This window comes from Hemitrygon akajei, chromosome 5 (genome assembly GCF_048418815.1).
Source record: "Hemitrygon akajei chromosome 5, sHemAka1.3, whole genome shotgun sequence".
Lineage (NCBI taxonomy): Eukaryota > Metazoa > Chordata > Chondrichthyes > Myliobatiformes > Dasyatidae > Hemitrygon > Hemitrygon akajei.
The window spans coordinates 176039654-176066982 of NC_133128.1; the positions used below are offsets into that span (position 1 = coordinate 176039654).

The 27329-nt window shown below is 39.6% G+C and overlaps 1 protein-coding gene across 4 annotated transcripts in view; it reads right to left on the reverse strand.

The window, feature by feature from the left end:
- Positions 1-27329, reverse strand: part of LOC140728501 (kalirin) — a 723603-nt gene that overhangs the window by 575231 nt on the left and 121043 nt on the right. The window contains exon 1 of one of the 4 annotated variants that reach the window (XM_073047303.1): positions 11805-11835. The exons of the other annotated variants lie outside the window; for them this stretch is intronic. Coding sequence (XP_072903404.1) covers positions 11805-11820 — 16 coding nt within the window. The 5' untranslated portion in view covers positions 11821-11835. Of the gene's footprint in view, positions 1-11804; positions 11836-27329 lie in introns of those variants that run through there. 4 annotated transcript variants of the gene reach the window in all.

The following is a 27329-nucleotide window of genomic DNA, read 5'->3' on the forward strand; positions in this document are numbered from 1 at the left end:
TTGTGCACGATTTCAGGAACAGAACTGATGTCCTTGCCAGGTGATATAAATCAGAGTATAATTTATAAAGTAACTTACTCAAATTGGAGATAGACTGAGAACTTTCTTCCTTTTGCAGAAGGCCACAGAGAACATTCTTTCAATTCTTGCATAATATACGTGGAGGAAAGTGAATCCACATGCATCCCTTGTTTCAGAGTTTCTAAGAGCCTGCTTTTATGTCTTCTCTGTTTTCTCACTCACTTCTATGCAGGGATGCACATACCTTACTGATATTACATATGGTATGCTACAAAAGAATGTCTGTTCAAAGACATCTCTTGGAGTCGGGATTTTAAAACCTGATACTAAACACGTGCAATCAAAGCAGAGCCGTTTTCAACACAGCAATGAGAATTCTGAATGAATTTAGAAACAATATAATGCCTGGAGAACTATGTTCATTTGGAGTTATGATGTAAGACTGGAAGCAGTGCAGGGAAATCACCACAGATCCTGTAATCTGGAACAACAAATGACTGAACGAAACAAGATGATAGATCTAAACCCAGAGAGTTGACTGATGCTGCCTGACCTCTCTCTAACAGATTTTTTGTTGGTTGCCGGAAAATTGAGTCTAAAGAAAAAGTAGAAAACCTTAAGCCTAGAAAATGTTCTGAAAGATTTTATAATGGAAGAATTTTGGAAAATCAAGGACATGAAAGATGTAACTCCAGATTATTACTTCAACTTCAATGCCTTGTATTAGATTATATAGACACGACAAATTTAGGGCAGATACTTGCAAAATCTTCATGCAATCAATTATCCCAGGTGATTCAATAGAAGAATACAAAATAGTACAAAGTACAGGTTTTGGAATCATTTCAGAAACAATTCTGCAATAAGGTGGGTATTGATCATTCTGGGTTTGAAAGGCTTGTTACATGAAGAGCATTTGATGGCTCTGGGCCTCTACTCACTGGAATTCAGAAGAATGAAGGATGACCTCACCAAAAGCTATCAAAAGCTGAATGGCCTCAATAAATTGGATGTGGAGAGGGTGTTTCCTATGGTTAGAGAGTCTAAGACCAGAGAACACAGCCACAAAATAGAGGGGTGTCCTTTTACGATGGAGATAAGGAGGAAATTCTTTAGCCAATGAGTAGTGAATCTGTGGAACTCATTGCCAAAGGTGGCTGCGGAGACCAAGTCATTGGGTATATTTAAGGCAGAGGCTGATAAACTCTTGATTAGTCAGGGCATGAAGGGTTACGGGGAGAAGGCAGGAGATTGGGACAGAGAAAGAAAATGGATTAGCCATGATGAAATGGTGCAGCAGACTCATTTGGCCAAAAGGGCCTAATTCTGCTACTATATTTTATGGTCTTTTGTGCAATTAAGGTTTACCAGACTGATTCCTAGGATGGCAGGACTTATATAGGAAGAGAAATTGCATGAATGAGGTTTCTTTACTAGTGTAAAATAGAAATGAGAGGGGATCTCACAGAAAACTACAATACTCTAATACAACTAAATAGACAAGATAGAGGAATGAAGATTCCAGTGCAGAGATGTCTACAACCAGGGATCACAGGCTAGGAATAAAGGATTGTAGGATTGAAATGTGGAGAAATTTCTTCATCAGAGAGTGGTGAATCAATAGAATTCTGTACCACAGAAAACAATCAATTCAAAAAGTAGCTTTAAATTTATTTGATAAATATTGTTTTGAGTAAATTTTTGTAAGACCATTACAAGGATTTGACAGAGTTCTGACTGTTATGTAAGAAATCCTATAACCAAAAATTTACATTTCAACACCAAAGAGAAATCAAATTTGAAGCCTGCCACAGAGTGGGTCAAAACATAAAGCTCGTATTACTGAACAGTGCTCCAAGAAAATGTAAATATTTGGACCTAACACAGGTTCAGACTTTGAAAAACTCAGAATGGCATTACTGATAATAGTGCTTACAGAAATCACATTCATTATGATTAATGTTTTTGTGATTTTGGAAGACTTATGAGTCTCCTGTTGCACTACTCATGATGAACCAAAGAATATGATAACATTTATCTTATAAAAGAGGGTGCATGTGGATAAGAACAAAGCATTCAGTTAACTCAAATTTCACAGCTAGCAATTATGTCCCTTCATATTCCCTGAGCCGCCTGGATAATACAAGTGGATTCAGTGCCAATGCCATGTGTCAAATTCCATTGAAGATTGTCTGGAAGATTTGTTAACAGCCTGACGAAAAGTAAACATTCTTCTTATATTTTCCTTACATTTGCTTCCGACTAATATAGTGTCATGCTTACATCAATAGTTATAAATCCATTTGTCAAACCTTCAACATCAAATAAAATTTTCTGTGAAATGGCAAAATTCTGATTGCTCACATTGTTGTCATCAGAGGGTACCACAAAAAATTGCCCTCAGTTGACTCAGTGATTCTCAATGGGGGTGGTTACATGTCCTAAGGGGGCGTTAAGGGAAATAGAAGTTGTCAGGAGGACATTTAAGATTTTTTTGGAGGGGTCAGTAAATGGTAACCCTCTTAAGGCGCAAGACCTGATCGACCATTAGTAAAGCAGGCACTTCCAAAATAAATGATAAGGCACTAGAGCACAGGAAGAACCGTAGCTCTACAGGTAGTGAGTACTCGTTGTCACAACGCGTCTGAAACTCGACAATCCCATCTAAACTCACCAACCAAACAGACACTATTGGGGATAATGCATAAATTAGCAACTAGGGTGCCCAATAGTTCCCTTGACTTGCGACATGGAGTGAGTTTATGCAACTTAACAGTTGGTAAGTCAAGTACACCCTCTCAACTTTCTCGAAAGATCTATGGAAATCAGGTCGCGCAAAGATGCAGCACTGGCTGGAATCAAATGGCGAAATGGAGTCAACCAATGAACCTACCAAATCAAAGGTTTCTTCTTGGGTTTCCAAAGCAACCTCGGCTTCATACGTATGGCCAAGAACCATCTTTGGAGATATTGAGACCTTACATGATTGATTAATCGTGCTAACTGGAATAGTATAAAGGTACTTGCCGAACACCAGTTCTACCTCGTCTAACATTCAGATTTCAATCTGAATCCTTGTCAACATAATTTTTGCTGTTTTGATTGTTTTTATCTTGGTCTCACCGATCCTCTGTGTACTATTACTATCCATGTCAACTCGCTGCCATTGCCAACATCCGATAGGCATTCCAGTTTGTGTTAATTTTTTATTTTATTTTAATGGTGGATAAATTTTAATTTAATCAAATTTTAACTTAATGGTGGATAAATATGTATGACACAATCTCTATTAGTCTCAAGGCGGTTAAACCTTGAATTCTAATCCTGCTAAGAAACATAAGTTATAGAAAGTGTGTCAATACAATGTTACATACCTGGAGTATGGTTTTATTCCATTCCTGTCAGATCAGCGAAGCCCCATGTGTCTTATTTGTAATAATGTATTGTCTAACGAAGTCATGAAATTATCAAAATTGGAGGAACACTTCTGTAAAAAACACCCTGAAAAGGGTACTTATGGTATTACTCATTTCCAGAAGATGACAGAAGCTTTTGAAAAGTGTTGCACCATCGAGTCATTTGCCAAGAATCAGTGTTTCTTATAACATTTCCAAAATGATAGCAAATTATAGAAAATCTCATACAATTGTTGAAAGATTCTGCTGTATCAGAAATGGACACCAGTATTTTAGAATCAATTCTTCTGAGTAATAACTCTGTGTTCTAAAATTGAAAAATTTCTGAAGAGATTCCCTTTTGTAAAAAGTTCACAACAAATATCAATAGAGAATCAATCTACGCTCAAAATGTATATTGAGGATAAAAGTTTTCTGATCAGGCACATGATTTCTTGTGCAACAGGTGGAGAACAATTTATGACAGGTCACCATGCTGCTTTAGTGGCATTTATGAAAAAAGAGATTCCAAGTCTGTTTGCATTCCATTGTGTAATTCATCATCAACATCTTGTAGCCAGAAACCTCAGCCACCAACTTTTTTCAAGCATGACTCTTGTAATATTTGCTATCAGCAAAACTAAAGCTTATCCATTAAATAGCAAAATATTTCACCAGTTATGTCAAGATAATGATGAAGAGTTTAAATACTTGCTTCTTCACACTGAAGTGATTTGGCTGTCAAAAGTTGTAGAGAGCTTGGGAATCAAGATTGAACTTCTATGTAGAGATGTGGCATACCTAGCCAATCTGTGTGACAAATTGAACATTCTAAAGGTGAAGAATTGCAATTTAATTCAAGAAAAAAGTGCAGTGTCCACTTTTATTGGAGAATTGGAAATCTATAAGTAAAACATTGGAAGAAGAATGTTCTTATGGTTTCCCTGCATGGAAAGTATTGTACGCTCTTTCTCAGATGGTGATTTGCAAGGGTACTGCTTACACCTGCAGTCACTGAAGAAGGATTTTCAGAATCGATTCGAAGATTTGAATGATCTGGAAATTCCAGACTGGGTAATTAACCCATTTCTTTGCAAGGTGGAAGAACAGGAAGAGAGCTTGCAAGAAGAAATTATCAAAATTCAGAATGATGAAAAAGTAAAAATGCTTTTAAAGAATGTCGGCTGCTGTATGTAGCAACACTGTCATATGAAGTTTCCTGGTCTTTGGGGAAGAACCAAACTGTTCTTCATTGCAGTTCCATTGTCTTATCTTGTTGAAAGAGGCTTCAGTGCTGTGAGTCAGATCCTCACAAAAAACAGAAAGCCCTTGGACATTGTTACGTGTGGGGACTTAAGGCTTTTACTGTCACAACTTGAACCAGATATTTTAACTCTTTCTAAGAACCATCAAGCTCAAGGATTACATTGATATTGAAGCTGCTGTACAGTGCACAGATACTGTGTAAGCTAGGTTTAAACACAAATAAAAATTTAAAGCAGAATCACTTTTCTCATATTAGCATATGGTAGACATTTTTACACTATGGGGGTGCCTAAGAGGGGCATTGGAAAGTATGAGGGTGCTTTGGGGGTGGTGTTGGGCTAAAGAAAGATTGGGAAACACTGAGTTAACTTTATGGGCAGCACAGGGGCATAGGTACTGAGCAGGGTTCAATCCAACATTTGGTATTGTTTATATGGAATTTGCACAACTTTCCGGTGACCTGGTGAGTTTTCCACAGGAGCTTTAGTTTCTTCCCACATCTTGAAGACATGGAAACTATGTTTCTTGTTCTGATAAAGGGTTTTAGACCTAAAATAGGTCTAATAGGTAAAAACTGCTGAATATTTCCAGGATAGCAGTTTCTATTAATTTTTAAGAAATGTCTTACCAATTAATTTATGTTCTAACTCTCTTTATATAGAAATAAACCAAGTCATAAATTAAAATGGTTCCTCACAGATTTCTTCATCTTCAGCCCTTTACTTCTTCCACCTATCACCAGCGAGCTTCGCACATCATTCCCTTTCATCCCCCTTCCCCATACACCAAGCTTCCCCCTCTCACCAGGGTTCACCAATTTCCTGCCAACTTGTGCCTCTCTCCCTAACTTTTCATTCTGCCTACTGCCCCCTTCCTTTCCAGTCCCGATGAAGGGTCATCAACCGTTCATTTCCCTCCATAGATGCTGCCTGACCTGCTGAGTTCCTCCAACATTTTGTGTGCGTTACTGAAGCAAGTTCAGGTGATGTTTTGAAGCAAAGCCCCAGACCCTGTTAGCTAAATTAACAGTAGCTTGAAGCTTTGTATACAGTCAGAGGCTGTTCTGGATCTTCTGACATGTTTGGAATACTAAAACTGCCAATGCATTCATTCCATTACCTCAGCAGTATCCCACTCAGAATCAGCTTTATTGCCATTGGCATGCATCATGAAATTTATTGCTTTGTGGTAGCAGTATATATACTATAAGTTACAATAAAATAAATAAATAAGCAGTGCAAAAGAGGAATAGCGGGGTACTATTCATGGGTTCATGGACTATTCAGAAATTTGATGGCAGAGTGGAAGAAGCTGTTCCTAAAATGGTGAACAGATCTTTAAGCTACTGTACCTCTTCCCTGATGGTAGCACTGAGATGAGCATGATCCAGATGGTGAGGGTTCTTAATAGTGAGAGTATGTCCAGGATGGTGATGGCTCTTGTTGAGGTGTCCTATCACATGGATTCCACAGTTAGACCTTGAACAGGATCTCAGTCCCCATTGACTTTGGTGGAAATTGTAACATTGTAGATTAGTAGCTGACAGGGAAGGTAGTTCCTTGTCGAAAATAATTTCATTTCTTATATATGCTTTTCGTTCCTTTTTAAAAAATCAACGACTTTCCACTTGCTTATAATGACTTAGTTCAAAGTACATTTCAAAGATTCACTGCCAAAAGATCATAGCTGTCAAAGCACAGGAGGTCTTGTCACAGTTTAGTCTGTGTTAGTAGAGTCTGGAATGCTCCAACTGGTTAGCTTCTTACTCTTCCACATCTGGGATGGGTCAGGATAGAGTTGAAATTACCATAATTTCAAATCCAGAAACAGGTTACCATATTACATCAACCAGGTTGGATATAGTTTCTCATGAGAGCAAAATTCATATATTTTCACATCAGATTATTTGATTTTTATTTCTTACTTGTTTTTGTATCTTTGCAAACATTTTGCTTAATCTGCCCTTGGATAAAAATGTGCATCCTCTGAATTTCTATAATGAAGTCAGATCCTGCTGAGGTTTAGGCTGAAATTTGTTGCAAGCCTGGTGTGGGATTGCAGAAGTGGAAAAGCTCAGCAAGGTCAGACTCCACCACTATCCAGTCATGGTGAGAACTGATGGACGTGGCTTTCCAACCTGACCATCTGCTACCTTACAGTCACTCCCAGCCAGCCTCCTAATTCATTCCATTGTATTTTCTTGATAGCTTTTAACAAGTGTACTTTTTGAATATTTGTCAACTTGCTTTTAAATATTATTATATTCTGCTACTATATTTCACATATCCACAGTTCTTTATGCAAAACAAAATCTATATTTTTGGTGATGATGCTCAATCTACACAATTTGGTTATTCACAGACTGGCCATTGGAAATGGTTTCTCGCTACTGTTAAACCTTCACTAATGTAGAAAGACTGTAGTTGTGCATGTTATTCCAAACTAAATTCATTGAACAATAAATGTATGGAAAATCGGAATCAGATTTATTTTCACTGACGTATGGCATGAAATGTATGTTTCTGAAAAGAAGTACACTGCAAATACAAAAAAATCTATAAATTACAAAAAGAAATAGTGTAAAAAGGGAGTAACATACTCAGGGTTTGTTGACACTATCTTGTGCAGGGTTCAGAAATTACACGGTGGAATTGAAGAAGTAGTTCCTAAATTATTGAGTGTGGGTCTTCAGGTTCCTGTACCTCCTCCCTGATACTAGTAATATATAATGATTGTACGTTGTTGTACAGTATGTAGGTGAAGGCTCTGATGTATCACCAGAGATAGAGGTTACATTGCCTAAAATAAAACATGCAAAAAATATATATGATTTGGTTCCGTGTTACTGTTTTACACCTGGTCCATACGGATCCAATTAATTTTCTGCATTAATACAATGACAAATGTACTATACAATATCTGCTATGAGAACAAGCACAATGCAAAATTATCTCAATGCCCTCAGTTTTCTTGTTTTACTATGAAGGATAAATATACATTATCAACAATTTATGTGTCTCAGTGACAGATTTTTGTTGCTCTGCCCATTCTCTCTGATATCACCGACAATGAAAACACTATTCTCTAATGAATATTAAAACTACAAAAATGTTCCATTCTGATATTTTCATCTCTTTAATTTCACTTCCACTAATAAGATATCACTTCAAAATGTATACTTGTTTATTTATAACACAATTGTTTTAGCCACCATTTCCTGTTAAATACAGGAAGAAGAAAGGCAGTAGAAAGACTGAGGTAAAGATAACTTAAAATAATAACAGAAATTATACCAAAAGAATACAATGCCACAAAAAGGCATAAACAGATAAAATGTGATTATGTGCATTTTCACATAACCTGAGGTGAAATGGAATCAAATTACGTAATGAAGCTTCAATTATACAAAGATGAAGTATTCTTTCTTCCCCTCAAGCTCATTTAACACAGTCTTTAATTTAGTTTTCCTCCAAACAAATCAAGTAACCTACCTCTTCCATTCTTTCTTTTTCACCTGACCTTTCCTCCCTTGAACTGCAATTACATCATGTTGCAGAAGAACTCGTTTATATCACTGCATCACAGAAAACTACAACACTGAAGGAGGCTATTCAGCTCTGTGCAACAATTCAGCTAACCCTACTCCTCCACCCTCTGCCCATAGCCCTACATATTTACAGAAGATGTGAACATGTCTTCTACTATTTTGGAAAGTAAATCACCCAGTCACTGGACTGATACTTTCTGGTAAGGAGAAGGTGTTTAGTGAAAAAAATCTGACCTATTCTCCTGGTTGTTTTCTGTACAGCTTGTCACTCAAATGATGTATTTCAGCCCCAGTTACAGAAAATGCAGGCTCTGAGAATATCTCCATATGGTTGCCCTCCCTACTGTTGTTTTTTTTCTAAATTATGTTCCCGATAAAATGACAGCAAACTTTCCCAGCATAATTCTTTGATGCCTGTCACTCAATTACCAATGTCTACAAATTAATTTCTAACAGCCTACTACTGCATCTGTGGGCCTGGTTCACATTTGAAGTGACCAGTCAAAAGGTGCAGGTCAGTACATCAGTCATGGTGAGATCAGGAATCATAATGCTGGACGAGGGAAAGAGACAGGGACTGTTGGGTTTCACTGTAGGTGGGGAGAGGGAGGGGTGTGGAGGTCGAGGTTGTTAAAGGCAGACTTCCCACCCTGTCAGATTTGAGCATTTTGCTGGAAGTCTCAACCTCATAGCAGTCTGTGTCATGAATTTGTTTATTTTGCAAGACGTCAGATTCTCAAGTGTTTTGTGAGAAAGCTGACTTCTGAATTCTGTCTTAATGTGATGCACCATGCTGAATGCCCTGTTAAACTCACCTCAACATGTCTTTTACAGTCATTTAACCCACCATGGGCAATAGAAAAGTCACTGTAGCAAACAGTGCAGCGAGCAACACTCTCATTATTTTTGACCCCTATTAGGCAGGGGTACACTTTAGTGTAGTCTGGGGTAAAGTACGTTTTATATTTTCTGTTTTTGGAACACTCTGCCATGGTGCTGCAGGACACTGAACTGAACTGATGGACAATGAAAGAGAGAGAGAGGTCGATTGTAAAGCCCGCCCACAGAGAAAACTGATAGGTCTACTTAGCACAAAGAGAGACCAAACAAGATGCTCTCTCTGTCACTCTCTCGTTACATCTGTCACTCACTCTCTCTGTCTCTGTCTCACCCTCTCGCTCGCTCGCTCTCAAAAAAATTGATTTCCAGGATATTGTATATAATTTGTGGGTGCCAGGGTGCCGCTACCAATTTGTGGGAGACTCCCGGAACTTCGGGAAGAGGTGGGATGCCTGTAACGGCTTCAGGTTGGAGGTGGGATAGACACATTGGTATGGGGAATCAGGGAAGTGATATTACAAGGGGTGTTTCTGAGCTGAAAGTGAATCTGCCTGAAATGACACCCAGCATACAGTGTATCCGATTCAATGAAAATCACAGAAGTAACTCCATTGGAAGCATGTTCAGTGCTTCTAGTAGTATATCAGCCACCTTGAGGGCTGAGAAGGACTCAAACCAAACAATAAATCCTTGATCTCCTTACATGTCAATATTTCATAAAAATTCAGTCAAGTAGCTCATATAGGGGTGCCATTGTAGTGCGACGCTATTACAGCTCAGGGTGTCAGAGTTCAGAGTTCAGTCCCAGCATCCTTTGTCAGCAGTTTGTCCATTTTCCTGTGGATTGCATGGGTGTTCTCCAGGTGCTCCAGTTTCCTCCCACAGTCCAAAGACGTACCAATTAGTAGGTTAATTGGTCATTGTAAATTGACTTGTGATTAGGCTACAGGCTAAATTGGTGGTTGTCAATGATTGCTGGATTGAAGGGCCGGAAGGCTGTATCTCTAAAATAAAATTAAAAAATAAATGCTGTGCTGCATGTTCAAAAATTTTATGCCTTTACCTTTAAGATTAAGCCATTTTTTTCTATTTAATACTTGTTCCAGTTGGAAAAGTTAATTGTACACATTGTCCTCAAATTATAATTCAATAGTTTCTCAACTCAATTTCCTAAAACGTGGCCATGACATTGACCTAATGCTTGATTCCTAGAATATTATGTTGTAGTTGTTTATTATTTTCCATTGTTTTCCTCTCTTTATTAGTTCTTGGTATTGCTGTGTTTTATTTTAGAGTACTCCTAATCCTGTTGTCCAGGTATTACAATATTTTTCTTGACGTTACATTCTATTGCTTTCTACAATTGTTTTTCCATCCATTTTGGTTTTATTATCCTGTTTGCCTATCAGTTTATTTTCAAGTAAAGTAATAATTACCTCAGGAAGGACACCAGTTTTGTTTTAAATCTCTTCCTTATAACAGTAGAGTAGCAAAATTATCGGGCATTAAATGACTAAGCCCAACTAAGGCATTTCTCAGAACATAAAGTATAAAAGGAAAATATTCGAAGTACTCCACAATTTAATGTTAATGTTTCATGCTGGAAACCATTCATCTCTCCCTCCATGGATGCTACCTGACCAACTGATTGTTTCTAGCATTTCCTGTTTTAATTCAGAATTCCAGCATCTGCAGTTCTTTTTGACTACCAAACAGAAATGTTTGTATGTGTCCTAGAAACCATTAGTATAGGAATGAGACTGGCAGAGGTCACCTGCCTAACCTCTTGATTGAGGAACATTGAGCACCGCTGGGCATGAAGAATCCAAAAATAGAGAGAAAATATAACCAGTCAGGTGAGAAATTAAGCATAAAGAAAGGCATCTATTCTGTTTTCCTTGCATTTGAAAGATATTTATGCCATACATCTTCCTGTCTATTTCAGTAATAAGAAATGAGCATTGAGGTTATGAATTAAGCATAATTCAACATATTACCATACGAGATTAAAATTAATGAAAATTGCTAAAGTAACTTGCTTGATGGTCTACTGAACTTCAAGTATGAAACTTGAGACTATTTTTCTTTTCGTGTTCTTTTAGTTTTAGTGTAATATGTTAATTTTCTTATTTTTAATTTTTTTCTCTCATGTTAGAAGTGCATTTTTTAATTACAATTTCTTAAAAGAAGTATAAATCAACCCCAAGGTGATAGTTTAGTCCATATTTTTGTGCAATTTGGTATTACTTAATATCACAAAAGGTTATGTAACATTAATGCCAACCATAACAAAGCACATTTTTTTGGTTTATACACCAACATAAAAATACATGAAACACACAGAAAAATACGTTTTGAGATCAGCTTGCAACTCTTCCGCAGTAGCAGCAATCACAGCAAAGCTAAGCATACTATTAGAGTATAATCCATTTGAGTTCAGAAAGGAACAGCTTTCATTTTTTGTACTGCAATGAAGTGCAGAGGACATTTATAGCCTTTCTGCATTAAGCAAATATGAACGTGGTTTCAGAGAAAATTACTTCCGATAGTTAAATAACTGTGATGTGCTTTTTCCAAAATACTAATTCATGGTTTCACGACAACAATGCAGCACATGGAACGTACAAGATACGGCTGCTTCTTACGCAGTAGAACTTAGATGACAATAAGTCACACCATTAAAATACTTCAGAGAATTATACTAACACTGGATTATCATTATTGTCTTCTATTACCTTTGCGGGAGTTCATGCTGCCTGAAGACAAGAAGCATAGCACCATCATAGCTGTCATATTGTACACACGGCTAGAACACTGACAATCGCTGTTCTAGAGAGCTCCATCATTCTGGGAGCTTTTATACAGCAACACACCAGACTGCTGCCGGAGATATGAAAAGCAATGCAGACATTCAGATAGAGGTTCAGTGCTACAGACCTATCTTGTGCTGGTTCCTTATCGGGATCCCAAACAGGGTCAAAGCTGAGCATGTTTATCATTGCATTCTGCAGGTGTCAGATCAGAAAAAATACCTGTGTACAGTTGGTAAAGTTAGCAGGAAATGCACTGATTGCAATGTGAGCATTATTCTTCTGTTAATGTAAACAAAAATAGCTTTGTTTTTTTTTAATTTGGGAATATCGCTTTCTGGATATCAAGGAAACATGCAGCTTATATATTTTAGGAAAATTCAATATTGGTGAAAATGGTTGAAAATTCTTGAATACTTTTACTCATAATGGTTAGTGAAAAGAACTACATTACTAACCCTTTTTGCCTTTTAAAATCTCTACAGCACAAACTTTAAAAATCAGACTTTCAAAAGGTCACTGCAATGACACTATTTGTAGATCCGAACACATTTGTCGTCATAATTAAAAATAGAAATGGAGGATATACTCAGCAAATCAGACAGCATCTTCAGAGGGAAATGCAAAGGCATTGTCTACTGAGTCAGGGTGGGTGGAAGTCAGAAACAGGAAGGGGTCAATAAGTCTACTGGGTGTTTTTATAGACACCTAGAGTAAGAAACATCAAGGAGCAGATAGGGAGGCAGATTCTGGAATGGTACAAAATAATAGGATTGTTGTGATAGGCAATGTTAAATTCCCTAATATTGACTGACATCTCCTTAGAGGAAGGGGTTTAGATGGGGTGGAGATTGTTAGGTGTGTTCAGGAAGATTTCCTGGTGCAATAGGTAGATAAACCAGCTAGAGGAGAGGCTGCACTTGATCTGGTATTGGGAAATTAACCTGGTCAGGTGTCAGATCTCATGGTGAGAGACTTCATCTCCTTTGCCATAACACTGGAGAGGGATAAGAGCAGACAGTTTGGGAATTGGGGTAGGGAGAAATATGATGCTATTAGGCAGAAACTTGGGAGCTGATGTTCTCAGGGCATGGCAGAAATGTGGCAGATCTTCCATTGAGGCAGGGAAGGGATGGTAGGGTAAGACAACCATGGTGTACAAAGGATGTAGAAAATCTAGTTAAGAAGAAAAGCTTACGAAAGGTTCAGGAAACTAGGTACTGTTAGAGCTGTAGAAAATTACAAGGTTGCCAGGAAGGAGCTTAAGAATGAAATTAGGAGAGCTGGAAGGGGCCTTGAGAAGGCCCTGGCAAACAGGATGAAGGAAAACCCCAAGGCACACTACAAGTATGGGAAAAGCAAAAGGATGAGCCATGTGCGAATAGGACCAATCAGGTGTGATAGTGGAAACGTGTGCATGGAGTCAGAGGAGGTAACGGTGGTACTTAATAAATAATTTGCTTCAGTATTCACCAGGGAAAAGGACATTGGCAATTGTGGGGATGACTTACAGTGGACTGAAATGCTTGAGCATATAGACATTGAGAAAGAGGATATGCTAAAGCTTTTGAAAAGCATTAAGTTAGATAAGTCACCGGGTCCGGATGAGATAAACCTCAGGCTGTCAGGCTACTCTGGAAAGCAAGGGAGGAGATTGCTGAGCCTCTGGCGATGATCTTTGCATCATCAATAGGGATGGGAGAAGTACCACAGGACTGGAGGGTTGCAAATGTTGTTCTTTTGTTCAAGAAAGGGAGTAGAGTTAACCCAGGAAATTATAGACCAGTGAGGCTTACTTCAGTGATGGGCAAGTTGTTGGAGAATTTCCCAACAGGCAGGATTTATGAGCATTTAGAGAGACATAACCTGATTAGAGAAAGTCAGCATGACTTTGTCAAGAGCAGGTTGTGCTTTATGAGACTAATTATTTTTTGAAGATGTAACAAAACACATTGATGAAGGTAGAGCAGTGGATGTAGTATATATTGATTTCAGTAAGGCACTTGATAAGGTTTCCCATGCAAGGCTCATTAGGAAAGTAAGGAGGTACGTGTTCCAAGGAGACCTTGCTTTGTGGATCCAGAATTGGTTTGCAAATGAGGCAAAGGGTGTTTGTAGATGGTTCATATTCCGCATGGAGGGCGGTGACCAGTGGTGTTCTGCAGGGATCTGTTCTGGGACCCCTCCTCTTTGTGATTTTTATAAATGATCTGGATGAGGAAGTAGAAGGGTGGCTTAGTAAATTTACTGATGACACAAAAGTTAAGGGTATTGTGGATATTCTGGAGGGTTGTCAGAGGTTACAGTGGGACATTGATAGGATGCAGAACTAGGCTGAGTAGTGGTGGATAGAGTTCAACCCAGATAAGTGTTAAGTGGTTCATTTTGTAGGTCAAATTTGAAGATAGAATATAATATAAATGATGAGACTCTTGGCAGTGTGGAGGATCTGAGAGATCTTGGGGTCTGTTGATAGGACACTCAAAGCTGCTGCGCAGGTTGACAGTGTTGTTAAGAAGGTGAATGGTGCACTGGCCTTCATCAACCGTGGGATTGAGTTCAAGAGCCACAAGGTAATGTTACAGCTGTATAAGACCTTGGTCAGACCCAACTTGATGTGGATAGAGAGAGTGCAGAGGAGATTTACAAGGATGTTTCCTAGATTGGAGAGCGTGCCTTATGAGAATAGATTGAGTGAACTTCGCCTTTTCTCCTTGGAGCGACATAGGTGACCTATAGAGATGTATAAGATTTGTGTGATTTAATCACACAAATTGATCGTGTGGATAGCCAGTGGTTTTTTTCCCAGGGCAGAACTGGCTAACGTAAGGGGGCATAGTTTTAAGGTGCTTGGAAGTAGGTACAGGGTGGATGTCAGAGGTAGGTTTTTCACACAGAGAGTGGTGGGTGTGTGGAATGCACTGCCAGTGACAGTGGTAGAGGTGAATACAATGGGGTCTTTTAAGAGACTCTTAGATAGGTACATGGAGCCTTGAAAAATAGAGGGTTATGCAGTAGGGAAATTCTAGGCAGCTTCTAGAGTAGGTTACCTGGTCAACACAACATTGTAGGTAATGTGCTTTAGATTTCAATGTTCTGTTTCTATGTTCTATGTTTCTAATTGATAAGAATTCATTAGTTTCAAAAACAACACTTTGCTTAAAATAATAATAGTTTCAATCCACATTAAGAACTTTAAATATTTTCTGCTTTCATTGTGAATGCATTTTACAACTTACAGTGTCTGTAAACGTTTCAGTTAGCTATGTTATGATTAATAGCCAGCACAGACCATTTGAAGATATTCTGATTATTGCTATCTCTTGCTTTGTAGAATTTCTGTTTGATTACATGGGTTATATTTGCTCTAAGCTAATTTAAACCAATTTACCATTCTTGGGAGATTTTAGTTTCTGCAAATTAATTGCATTTACATCATAAGCCATAGCAGCAGAATTAGGCCATTTGGCCCATTGAGTCTGCTGTATTTTCCCTCTCAGCCCTATTTTCCTGCCTTCTCTCTGTAACCTTTCATCCCCTTACTAATCAAGAACCTAAAAACCTCCACTATAAGTACCCATAATGACTTGGCCTCCACAACTGTCTGTGGCAATGAATTCCAGAGATTCACCACCCTCTGGCTAAAGAAGGTCCTCCTCATCGCTATTCTAAAGAGACACCCTTCTATTCTGAGGCTGTGCCCTCTCTTTGCACCTACTCTATCACCAATTCATTCCTGAGATCATTCTTGTAATCCCCTTCTGGATCCTCCCCAATACTCGCACATCCTTTCTTAGGTAGGGGGCCCAAAATTGTTCACAATACTTCAAATATGTCTGACAAAGGCTTTATAAAGTCTCAGCATTATATCCTTACTTTTATATTCTGGTCCTATTGAAACAAATGCTAACATTCCATTTGCTTTCCTCAATACTGACTAACACCTTTATTAAAAATAAAGGACCAATATGAATGCTCAGCATTTGTCTGTTGTTTTGACTTACAATCAACATCAGTCTCAAGCAGATAAGAAATTGTACGTTCTCTTGAGTATTCACTGCTGTATTTCTCCAAATATTTTAAAAAGTAAAATTTAAATTGAATTGAATTTAGTGAAATTGGCAGATTTTCAGAGGTGACAAACTTCTAATTTGCAAAGTGGTTTTACATTACAAGATCCTCTGCAACCCCAATTACTTAACTGCCCCAAGTTAATTATACACATCTGCATCTGCTGCATTCAAAATGAATAAGCACTATCATTCAGTCAAATTTCTTGAGCCAGTGCTCTAATAGCTATATTATAATAGCTCTATTAGCTATAGCTATGCAAATAAATGATCCAATTTACCATTTATAAACCACTGAAAATCATTTATTGCATTTATAAATTCCATTTCAAATAACAAATTGACATTGTGAAGGAACCCTTATATAAAACAGGACTTGACAAATAAACACAAATATGATCTTTGTGGGGCTTTTTGTCATTAATACCATTAAACATTTGGCTGTTCTTGGCTTACAGATGAAAGGGAATAGGGAAAGTTGTATGCCTTTTACCAAAATAATTCTTTTTGCTCTCTGTTAAATGCATGCATATTTTGGAGGGATTTTCTTCACTAAATTTTCCTCTCTGATTGATCAAAATTATGTTTAATGCTTAGGTTGGAAAGACAAACATCTGCTGCGATCGATCATGATATCTATTCTTCGTGTGACGAAAGTTGAGATAATCTCTCAATTTTCTCCCATAAGCAAGTTTTTGATCTTTAATAGTTACATTTGCTACATTATACTTTCACTGTTTGCCAATGAAATCACACAAAATTTTCTTCCTAATTTCCATTTTATCCCAAATCCAACTGAAAACATGGAGTATATATCTAAATGCATAATGTAAACAGTTCCCTTTACATTCCACAAAATACCTCTTTAAGCATAAAAATCTGTCTGTTTTATTACTACTGGCATTAATGTTCTACTTGATTTCTCCCTCTAAGTAAATCATCTGTGAAATTTTATTTCCTAATTTCTTCAGCACAAGAGGAAGAAGGAGGAGGTGGAAGCAGATGGAATGCCAAAATGTAGCTAGGCAGAAGTGTCTAGATGCTGTTTACCAACTCATCAGAACCTGTGCATGCATAGCATCGTTGGTCATTTGCCAAAATGTGGAGTAACCAAATGTCAAAAATGTGATCTCAATGTGAATTGCAGTTGAAGCCCGAACTTCGAATTTACATTATACTCGCATATTCAAAGACAGTCTGGCTTTCTGATTGATCAGGAGAACCCTGAACCAAAGGATGAAGCCATTCCAGGCCAATTATCAACAGGAAATGCTTTTAAATGGCTGCACTCATCATGGTTATGTTGGGGAAGGGAACCACATCAACATAAAGTTGTGGCATCTGGTATATGCATATCTGACAATAATTTACACTTTAAAAGAATACTTCTTCATTAGAATGAGCTAAAAGCATGGTGAGAGTCACCTTTCCTCTCAGCACTACAGCAATTTGAGGAAGTTGATCACCACTACTTTCCTAATGGTAATCCGGATGGCTGATAAATGCTGTCCTTACAAGTGATAACTACATGCCATAAATAATTTAAAAAACACAATGGAACAGGTGCTTGATTTCCTCATCTAGAAGCTTTACAGACCACAAATACTTCAACCAATTTGACATGCACATTAATATATATGCTTTGCTGTGAGGAAAAGCATTTCAAAGCCTTATAACTGTCGGAAAGAAAGTTTCTCCATCATGAACAGTTGGCTCTTGTTCTTAAATAGTGATCCCTAGTTCAAGATTTTTCAACAAGTGGAAACAATCTTTCCACGTCTCCCTTATCAAAAACCCAACTATATCTCCAAAATGAAGAAGTTCACATTTTCCCACATTATACCTCATATCCTACACCACATTTTGTCCCTTCTGTCCCTTCATACAATTAATTTATTTCAACCGAAAGACATTGAAGCTCCTGTGGCACACCGGTCATTCCATCTTGCCAACAAGGATAGAATGACCAATGTGCCACAGGAGCTTCAATGTTCACACTGTTTCCTCTTAGCCAGACAATCTCTGATGACAACAATGTATGACCATGGGCGTTCATTCGCCACAAACCTTTGATGCAGAATCTTACCACGTGCTTTTGAAAGTCCAAGTATAATTTGTCCACAACTTCCTATTTATCAACAACACATGCTATTCTTCTAAACTGAGAAAACCTGTAGATGCTAGAAATCCAAAGCAACATATACAAAGTGCTGGAGAAACTCAGCTGGTCAGGCAGCATCTACGGAAAAAAGCAAAATGTCGACGTATTGGACTGAGATCCTTCCTCAGGACTTAAGAATGCTGCCTGATCTGCTGAATTCCTTACTCTTCCAAGGAACTGCAATAATTTGGTCAATCAATTTTACTTTCATAAAGATATCTGTACTTTCAAATTTTCTAAGTGTCCTACAATAACTGTTCTAACATGAGTTTCTAAGAATTTCCTTAGTTGTACAAAGAAAAAAAATACCAGCATTAATTGTTTCTTATTGGGCGTCTTGTCCCTGACTGTGCATTTGTTGTGTTACCTTGGAGAGAACATCAAAAACTCCAAAGAAGGGATTAATGGAAACTATTATGAGAAAGGAAACACCATCAGAACTCAAACAGTGTCAGGAAAAAGCATGCAAATATACAATATGAGGTATTAGAAAGTATTTTGGAAAGGAAATGAAAAGGAAAATGGCTTTACATCCTTGGAAAGACAAATGATGACTAAAAAGGGGGTCAAAGGTAACTCTTTTTAAAAGGTTGAAGAAGAGGCAGGGAGATTTTGAGAATAAATACCAAATTAGACATTGGAATCCAATGTTATTTGTATACCACTGGTGCTGAAGAGAGGGTAATGTGCAGAAAGTCAGGGATAAAAACAAAGTTGAAGTGATGTGTAGGTGACTTATATAACTCAAAATCAGTCATGACTTAACATAATTCCATTTGAATTCCGGGACTGTTTTGCTTGCGGGGAAAAGAATAAACTCCCTAAGATTCTTGACCAAATGTTATCAAGCTTTAGTTTTATGTGTCTTTATAAAAGTCTTCTCTGCAATTTCTTTGTTAATGATGATAATGATTATGAAACAGTAATTCCATGTTCAAGATACAGGATTCAGGATTGTTTCATGTAATTTCCAGTACACAAGTCTAAAGGAGATTGAAATAATTGTGCTACATCAAATGAGTGCAACAAAAAAAACCAGAATAAAATAAAGAACACAATAATAAAGGCACACTAGAACACTAGAATACTACAGCACAGTACAGGCCCTTCAGCCCTCGATGTGGTGCTGGTCCATATATTCCTTAAAAAAGGTACTAACCCCACACTACCCTGTAACCCTCTATTTTTCTTTCATCCATGTACCTATCCAAGAGGCTCTTAAATACCCCTAATGTTTTAGCCTCCACCACCATCCCTAGAAAGTCATTCCAGGCACCCACAACCCTCTGTGTAAAAAAAAACTTACCCCTGATGTTTCCCTTAAACTTCCCTCCCTTAACTTTGTACATATGCCCTCTGGTGTTAGCTATTCATACCCTGGGAAACGGGTACTGGCTATCCACCCTATCTATGCCTCTCTTAATCTTGTAGACCTCTATCAAGTCCCCTCTCATCCTTCTACGCTCCAAACAGAAAAGTCCCAGCTTTGCTAACCTTGCCTTATAAGAGGTGCTTTCCAATCCAAGCAACAACCTGGTAAATCTCCTCTGCACCCTCTCCATAACTTCCACATCCTTCCTATAATGAGGTGACTAGAACTGAACACAATACTCTAATTGTGGTCTCACCAGAGATTTGTAGAATTACAACATGACCTCTCTACTCTTGAACTCAATCCCCCTATTAATGAAGCCTAGCATCCCATGGGCCTTCTCAACTATCCTACCAACCTGTGCAGCGACCTTGAGGGACGTATGGATTTGAACCCCAGGGCCCTCTGTTCATCCACACTCTTAAGTAATAGACCATTAATCTTGAAATCAGCCTTCTGATTTGTCCTTCCAAAATGCATCATCTCACACTTATCCGGATTGAACTCCATCTGCCACTTTTCTGCCCAACTCTGCATCCTGTCTATATCATCTTGTAACCTTCGACAACCTACAGCTCCATCCACAACTCCTCCAATCTTCGTGTCATCCACAAACTTACTCACCTATCCTTCCATCTCCTCCAGGTCATTTATAAAAATCACAAATAGCAGGGGTCCTACGACAGATCCTTGCAGCACTCCACTAGTCACCGACATCCAGGAAGAATACTTACCTTCCACTACTACCCTCTGCTTTCTTCCTGTAAGCCAATTGTTTATCCAAACAGCCAAGGTTTCACTGATCCCATGCCTCATGACTTTCTAGATGAGTCTCTTGCGGGGGACCTTGTCAAACGCCTTGCTAAAATCCAAAACACAAAGTACACTGCAGATGCTGTGGTCAAATCAACATGTAAAAACAAGCTGGATGGATTCAGCAGGCAGGGCAGCATCCGTTGAAAGGAGCAGTCAACGTTTCCGTAAAATCCATGTAGAACACATCTACCGCCCTACCCTCATCAATTTCTTTTGTTACCTCTTCAAAAAACCTCTTCCTCTTCCTTGTTACCTCTTCTTCTTCCTCTTCCTTGTTACCTCTTCAAAAAACCTCTTCCTCTTCCTTGTTACCTCTTCCTTTTTGTAAATATATCCTTGATAACACTTAGGCTAGTGCTAGTAATGCATTGGGCAGTTTTGACTACCTATAGTAGAGCATTCCTGTACCTTGCAAAGCTTTTTCCATACCATGCAGTGATGCAGCTTGTTAGGATATGTTCTACTGAGCATCTATAGAAGGATATGTGTTTAGATGCCTATATTCCAGATCCCTTCTGTCTTCTCAGAAAGTAGAGCCGTTGAGGAGCTTTCCTGATTTTGCGTAGGATGTGTTCTGAGACCAATAGAGGTGTGCAAGATGTGTACTGCCAGAAGTTTGAAAATGCTCGCAGTTTCTACTGCTGTGCTGTCGATGTAAAGGGTGTGAGTGATTGTGAGTTCTCCTGAAGTCGATAATCACCTCCTCTGTCTTGTTGACATTGAAAAAGAGGTTACTTGCCTGGCACCAGGCCTTGAGCTCTTCTACTTCCTCTCTGTAGGCCATTTCATTATTATTGCTGATAAGCCTCACCACTGTGGTGTCATCAGCAAACTTGACAATGTGATTACTTGGGTGTTTGGCTGTGCAGTCATGTGTGAGCACAGTGTACAGCAATAGGCTCAGCACACAGCCCTGGGGGGTGCCCATGTTGAGGATGTGGGGGAGAGAGAAGCAGATTATCTGAGGTCTGTTCATTAAGAAGTCCAGTACCCAATTGCATGATGGTGTAGCTACACTGAGGAGTAGGAGTTTTTTCCACTAAGGTCAGTGGGACAATAATGCCAAACTGAAATTCATAGAACATAGAAATCTACAGCACATGACAACCCCTTCGGCCCACAATGTTGTGCCAACCATGTAACCGACTCTAGGAACTGCCTAGAATTACCCTACTGTTTAAAAGCCCTCTATTTTTCAAAGCTCCATGTACCTATCTATGAACAACACACACAAAATGCTGGTAGAACACAGCAGGCCAGGCAGCATCTATAGGGAGAAGCACTGTCGACGTTTCGGGCCGAGACCCTTCGTCAGGACTAACTGAAAGGAAAGATAGTAAGAGATTTGAAAGTAGTGGGGGGGAGGGGGAAATGCGAAATGATAGGAGAAGACCGGAGGGGTGGGATGAAGCTGAGAGCTGGAAAGGTGATTGGCGAAAGTGATACAGAGCTGGAGAAGGGAAAGGATCATGGGACGGGAGGCCTCGGGAGAAAGAAAGGTGGGGGGGAGCACCAGAGGGAGATGGAGAACAGGCAAACAACTAAATATTTCAGGGATGGGTTAAGAAGGGGAGGAGGGGCATTAACGGAAGTTAGAGAAGTCAATGTTCATGCCATCAGGTTGGAGGCTACCCAGCCGGTATATAAGGTGTTGTTCCTCCAACCTGAGTTTGGATTCATTTTGACAATAGAGGAGGCCATGGATAGACATATCAGAATGGAATGGGACGTGGAATTAAAATGTGTGGCCACTGGGAGATCCCGCTTTTTCTGGTGGACTGAGCGTAGGTGTTCAGCAAAACAGTCTCCCAGTCTGCGTAGGGTCTCACCAATATATAAAAGGCCACACTGGGAGCACCGGACACAGTATACCACACCAGCCAACTCACAGGTGAAGTGTCGCCTCACCTGGAAGGACTGTCTGGGGCCCTGAATGGTGGTGAGGGAGGAAGTGTAAGGGCAGGTGTAGCACTTGTTCCACCTACAAGGATAAGTGCCAGGAGGGAGATCGGTGGGAAGGGATGGGAGGGGGGGGAACGAGTGGACAAGGGAGTCACGTAGGGAGTGATCCCTGCGAAAAGCAGAAAGGGGGGGGGGGGAGGGAAAAATGTGTTTGGTAGTGGGATCCCGTTGGAGGTGGCGGAAGTTACGGAGAATTATATGTTGGACCTGGAGGCTGGTGGGGTGGTAGGTAAGGACAAGGGGAACCCTATCCCGGGTGGGGTGGCGGGTGGATGGGGTGAGGGCAGATGTGCAGGAAATGGGAGAGATGCGTTTGACATCTACCTATCTATGAGTCTCTTAAAAGACCCTGTTGTATCTGCCTCCACTACCACTGCTGGCAGTGTGTTTCGTGCACCCACCACTCTTGTGTGAAAAACTTAACCTCTGACATCCCCTCTCTACCTAGTTCCAAGCACCTTAAAACAATGCCCCCTTGTGTTAGTCATTTCAGCCCAGGGAATAGACCCTCTGGCTATCCACATGATCAATGCCTCTCATCCAGAAACAGCATTCCAACTAATTGTCCTTGTTTTCAAGGTGTGTCGGGCCAGCTGCATGACAGATGCTAGGGCAATTGTTGCAAAGCAGTTCTGTCAGTAAGCATATTGGTGAGTGTCCATTGTGTTAGGAATAGAGTTTTTGATGTGTGCCATTACCAGCCTTTCAAAATAATTCATGATGATTGGCGTCAGTGCCACCATGGTATTGGCGATAGATAATATAGCAGTATTTAGCATATATACATGATTGTGTTAGCAATGATATTCCCATTAATTGTTGAAGCCACAGTTGCTGAGAAGAGTGCAGTATATTGCCTAAACAAGGAGACATAAGAAATTTCAGATGCTAAAATCTGGAGCAAAAAAAACAAGCTGTTGGAAGAATTCAGTGTGTCAGGCAGCATCTGCAGAGGAAAATGAACAGTTGACATTTCAGTTCAGGGCCTTTCATCTGGATTGAAGAATACAGGGAAGATTATTAATGTAAAGAAGTGAGAGGAAGGGGGTAGAGCAAGAGCTGGTGAGTGATATGTATGTCCAGATTTGGAGGGGTTGATTGGTCAATTGGGTCAGGTGGAGAACGGAAGGGTGAAAATTGCAATAGCGTCAGTAAGGGGCGACAGATTATGTAATCTGATAAGAAAGTAAGGTAAAAATAAACCAAATAATGGGAGTATAGTGGGCAGATGGGAATGGTGGGGTGGCAGTAAGAAACTGAGAGATGCATGCCTAGGATTGGTTGGTTGAAATAAGGGTGTGTGGGTAGAGCAGAAGAAGAGAAAATGAAATTCAGTGTCCATGTCATTGGGTGTAACCTAGTCCCACTCACACACACTAAACTTACACCTGGATCCAACAATCAATTGCTAACTCTTGCCCCAGCCTCTGCCCCATTATTTTATACTGCCTATCTCCCTCTACTGAGTAGATGTTCACAACCTGGGGTCCATGGACCCCGTGCTTAATAGAAACATAGAATACCTACAGCACAATACAGACCCTTTGGTCCACAAAGTTGTGCCAAACCCCATTCCACGCACTCACCACTCTCTGAGTAAAAAACTTACCCCTGACATCTCCTCTGTACCTACTCCCCAGAACCTTAAATCTGTGCCCTCTTGTGGCAGCCATTTCAGCCCTGGGAAAAAGTCTCTGACTATCCACACAATCAATACCTCTCATCATCTTATACAACTCTATCAGGTCACCTCTCATCCTCTGTCGCTCCAAGGAGAAAAGGCCAAGTTCACTCAACCTATTCTCATAAGGTATGCTCCCCAATTCAGGCAACATCCTTGTAAAACTCCTTTGCACCCTTTGTATGGCTTCCATATCCTTCCTGTAGAGAGGCAACCAGAACTGAGCACAGTACTCCAAGTGGGGTCTGACCAGGGTCCTCTATGGCTACACTGCCAAGAGTCTTACCATAAGTAATGGCATAAAAGGGTTGGGAACCCATGCTCTACTCTTTCAGACCAGATGAAGGATCTCAACCCAAAACATTGACTGCCCATTTCCAGATGCTGCCGAACTCACTGAATTCCTCCAGCAGATCATTTTTGCCGAATCAAGGAATGGAGAGATGAACTGTAGAGTCTGTGGCGCTGAACTGAACAATGGCACTGAGAAAAAAGAAGTACCATGATTTACAGCTCACCTGCATGGATGATTGGACTAGTCAGGCAGTGGGCAGAGAGAGCCCAAAGTTGATTAAAGGAATGAACAAAATACATAAAATATATTTCTGGAAAAGTGAAAGGAGTGAAACTTGGGAGAGAGAAAAAGAAAGAAAAGAAATCAAGAATTTGATCTGTCTGCTTGTTTGTGTCAGCCTGTTGTTCAACTGTATCAGAAATGATCAAAGACTCTTGCTCAGATGGTCAGAGCTTCAATCAATAATAATGTGTGCACTTCACAGGAAACCTGGCCAATCCAGAGCAGGTAATAAGAGCATAAGGCATAGGAATACAATTCGGCCATTCAGCCCATCGAGTCTGCTCTGCCATTTCATCCATTTTCCCACTTAGCCCAATTCTCTAGCCATTTCTATGTAACCTTTGACACCCTTACTAATCAAGAACCTATCAACTTCCTCTTTAAATATACTCAATGACTTGGCCTCCATAGCTGTCTGTGGCAACAGACAGCTGTCCATAGATTCACCACCCTCTGGCTAAAGAAATTCCTCCTCATCTCTGTTCTAAATGAACGTTCTGTTATTCTGTGGCTGTGCCCTTTGGTCCTAAATTCTTCCACTACGGGAAACATCTTCTCCATACCCACTCTGTCTAAGCCTTTCAGTATTCAATGAGATACCCCCTCGTTCTTCTTAACTCCAGTGAGTACAGGAAAACAGCCATCAAACTCTCCACGTATGTTAACCCTTTTATTTCCAGGATCATTCTCCTAAATCTCCTCTGCATCTTCTCCAATGCCAGCACATCATTTCTTTGATATGAGCCCCAAAACTGCTCACAATACTCCAAATGTGATCTGACCAATGCCTTATAAACCCTTAGCATCACATCCTGTAATATCTGTAATATCAAAGTAACTAAAGGTTGTAACAATAAAATAAATTAATTTGACATAACCCTGTGTTTTTGATTATTTAAGCTTTTGATTATGTTGATTTAGGAATTTGTTACAACCTGGAAATAGACCTTGTGGTTGCAGAAAAATCAGAACACATAAACTGGAGATGGATGCCATATTGGCCGGAAGCATACAGTCGATTAAACAATGTACCCTGGCATCAGCTTGAACTACAAATTCAGATACCCACTCATTCTCAGACGTCGTAGAGTTGATTTCACTGTACACTTTGCACTAACCTCTAACGCAATTGTGTGAACTTTACTGCGAGATATTGCATCTGTCTCTGGCAAAGCAATGAAATGAGCCCAAGGCAAAGATCATGAAGAGCAAAGATCATGTTCGTGTTGACAATTTGGCCAGACCCAGAGGGCAGAAGATCTTCTTCCCAAATGCTGTAAAAATATGTCACTGCTATTTATAAGATCGTGAGCTTCCACATACACTCAAAGACGTGTCAACAATATTTAGCTTCTGTCTGTAAACAATGCATGCAGAATATAGCCTCCTGTATAACAAACTCTGCCTACTCTTTCTGCCACATTCCTGCAGCTAGAAAGGGAGCAGTGTACAGCTGTTACTGTGAACCTTACAGTTGTCCATCATGGCTCTGCCCCGTAGTAAAACCGTGCACAATTGAAAACTGAATAATTGAGCACTGCCAAGACGTTGGAAGTGAATAGCAAAGTTTACTAAGTTTATGTCAAAATTTTCTTCACAGTTTCCTAAAAGATAAACAATATAATAATTTAATGCCTTTACAGAGACAATTAACAATGCAGCTGTGAAGCTGCAGTTTGCCAGAATCAGCACTTCGGGCTTCAAGTCCTGCCATTGTTGTCTTGTTGGTGAGGCCCAAGAAACCCATGCACTTGGAGTGAAATTTATTGCCCAACAAATTTTGCTCAATGTGAATGGTAATGTTGCTCAATGACAATTTTATTTATTTATTTATTGTGATACAGTGTGGAATAGGCTATTCTGGCCATTCAAGTCACACTGTCTTGCAATCCCCTGATTTAATCCTAGCCTAACCACAGGACAATTTACAATGACCAATTAGCCTACTAACTGGTAACGCCTTTAGGCTGTGGGAGCAAACTGGAGCACCTGGAGGAAACCACACGGTTACACGGAGAACTTACAAACTCCTGACAGGCAGCAGTGGGAATTGAACCCGGGTTGCTGGTACTGTAAAGCGTTGTGCTAATCACTGTGCTACCGTGCTAATGCTGATATTTGGTCAAAGCTTATATTGCTCAATGACTGATTGGCGTATATAGACTGCCTCTCCTGCTCTGGGTGTAATGAAAACAGCCAAACTCTCTAGAATATAGTTGTCAGGTTTGTGTTACCACAGTTATTCCTGGTTCATCTACTCACAAATCTCTCTGCTTTCCTCCTGCTGCCAACTCCCATTGCTCCACACTTGATTCTACTTTCATATACTCATTCAGGCAAAAACAAAATTCCACATTTTTAAAATAAACTTCAACCTCCTTACTAAAGGCCACAATTTGCTCACTCATTATTCCATAAGACATGGGAGCAGAATTAGACAAAATGGCCCATCAAATCTATTCCACCATTTCATCATGGCTGATCCATTTTTCCTCTCAGCCCCAATCTTCTGCCTTCTCCCCGTACCCCTTCATGCCCTGACTAATCAAGAATCTATCAACCTCTGTCTTAAATATACATATATATAAAGACTTGACCTCTGCAGCAACAAATTCCGCAGTTTCACCACTCTCTGGCTAAAGAAAGTCCTCACCATTTATTCTTCACTATTTTTTCCCCATACTGCACAGTACACACTGAAATGATTTACATTTCTAAAAACAGAGACCTTTCCAGTATGAGAAAGGGTTTTAAAAGTAGCTTTCCACAGATTTAATTTTTGATTTTGACAGTGTATCCATGCAGTATGTT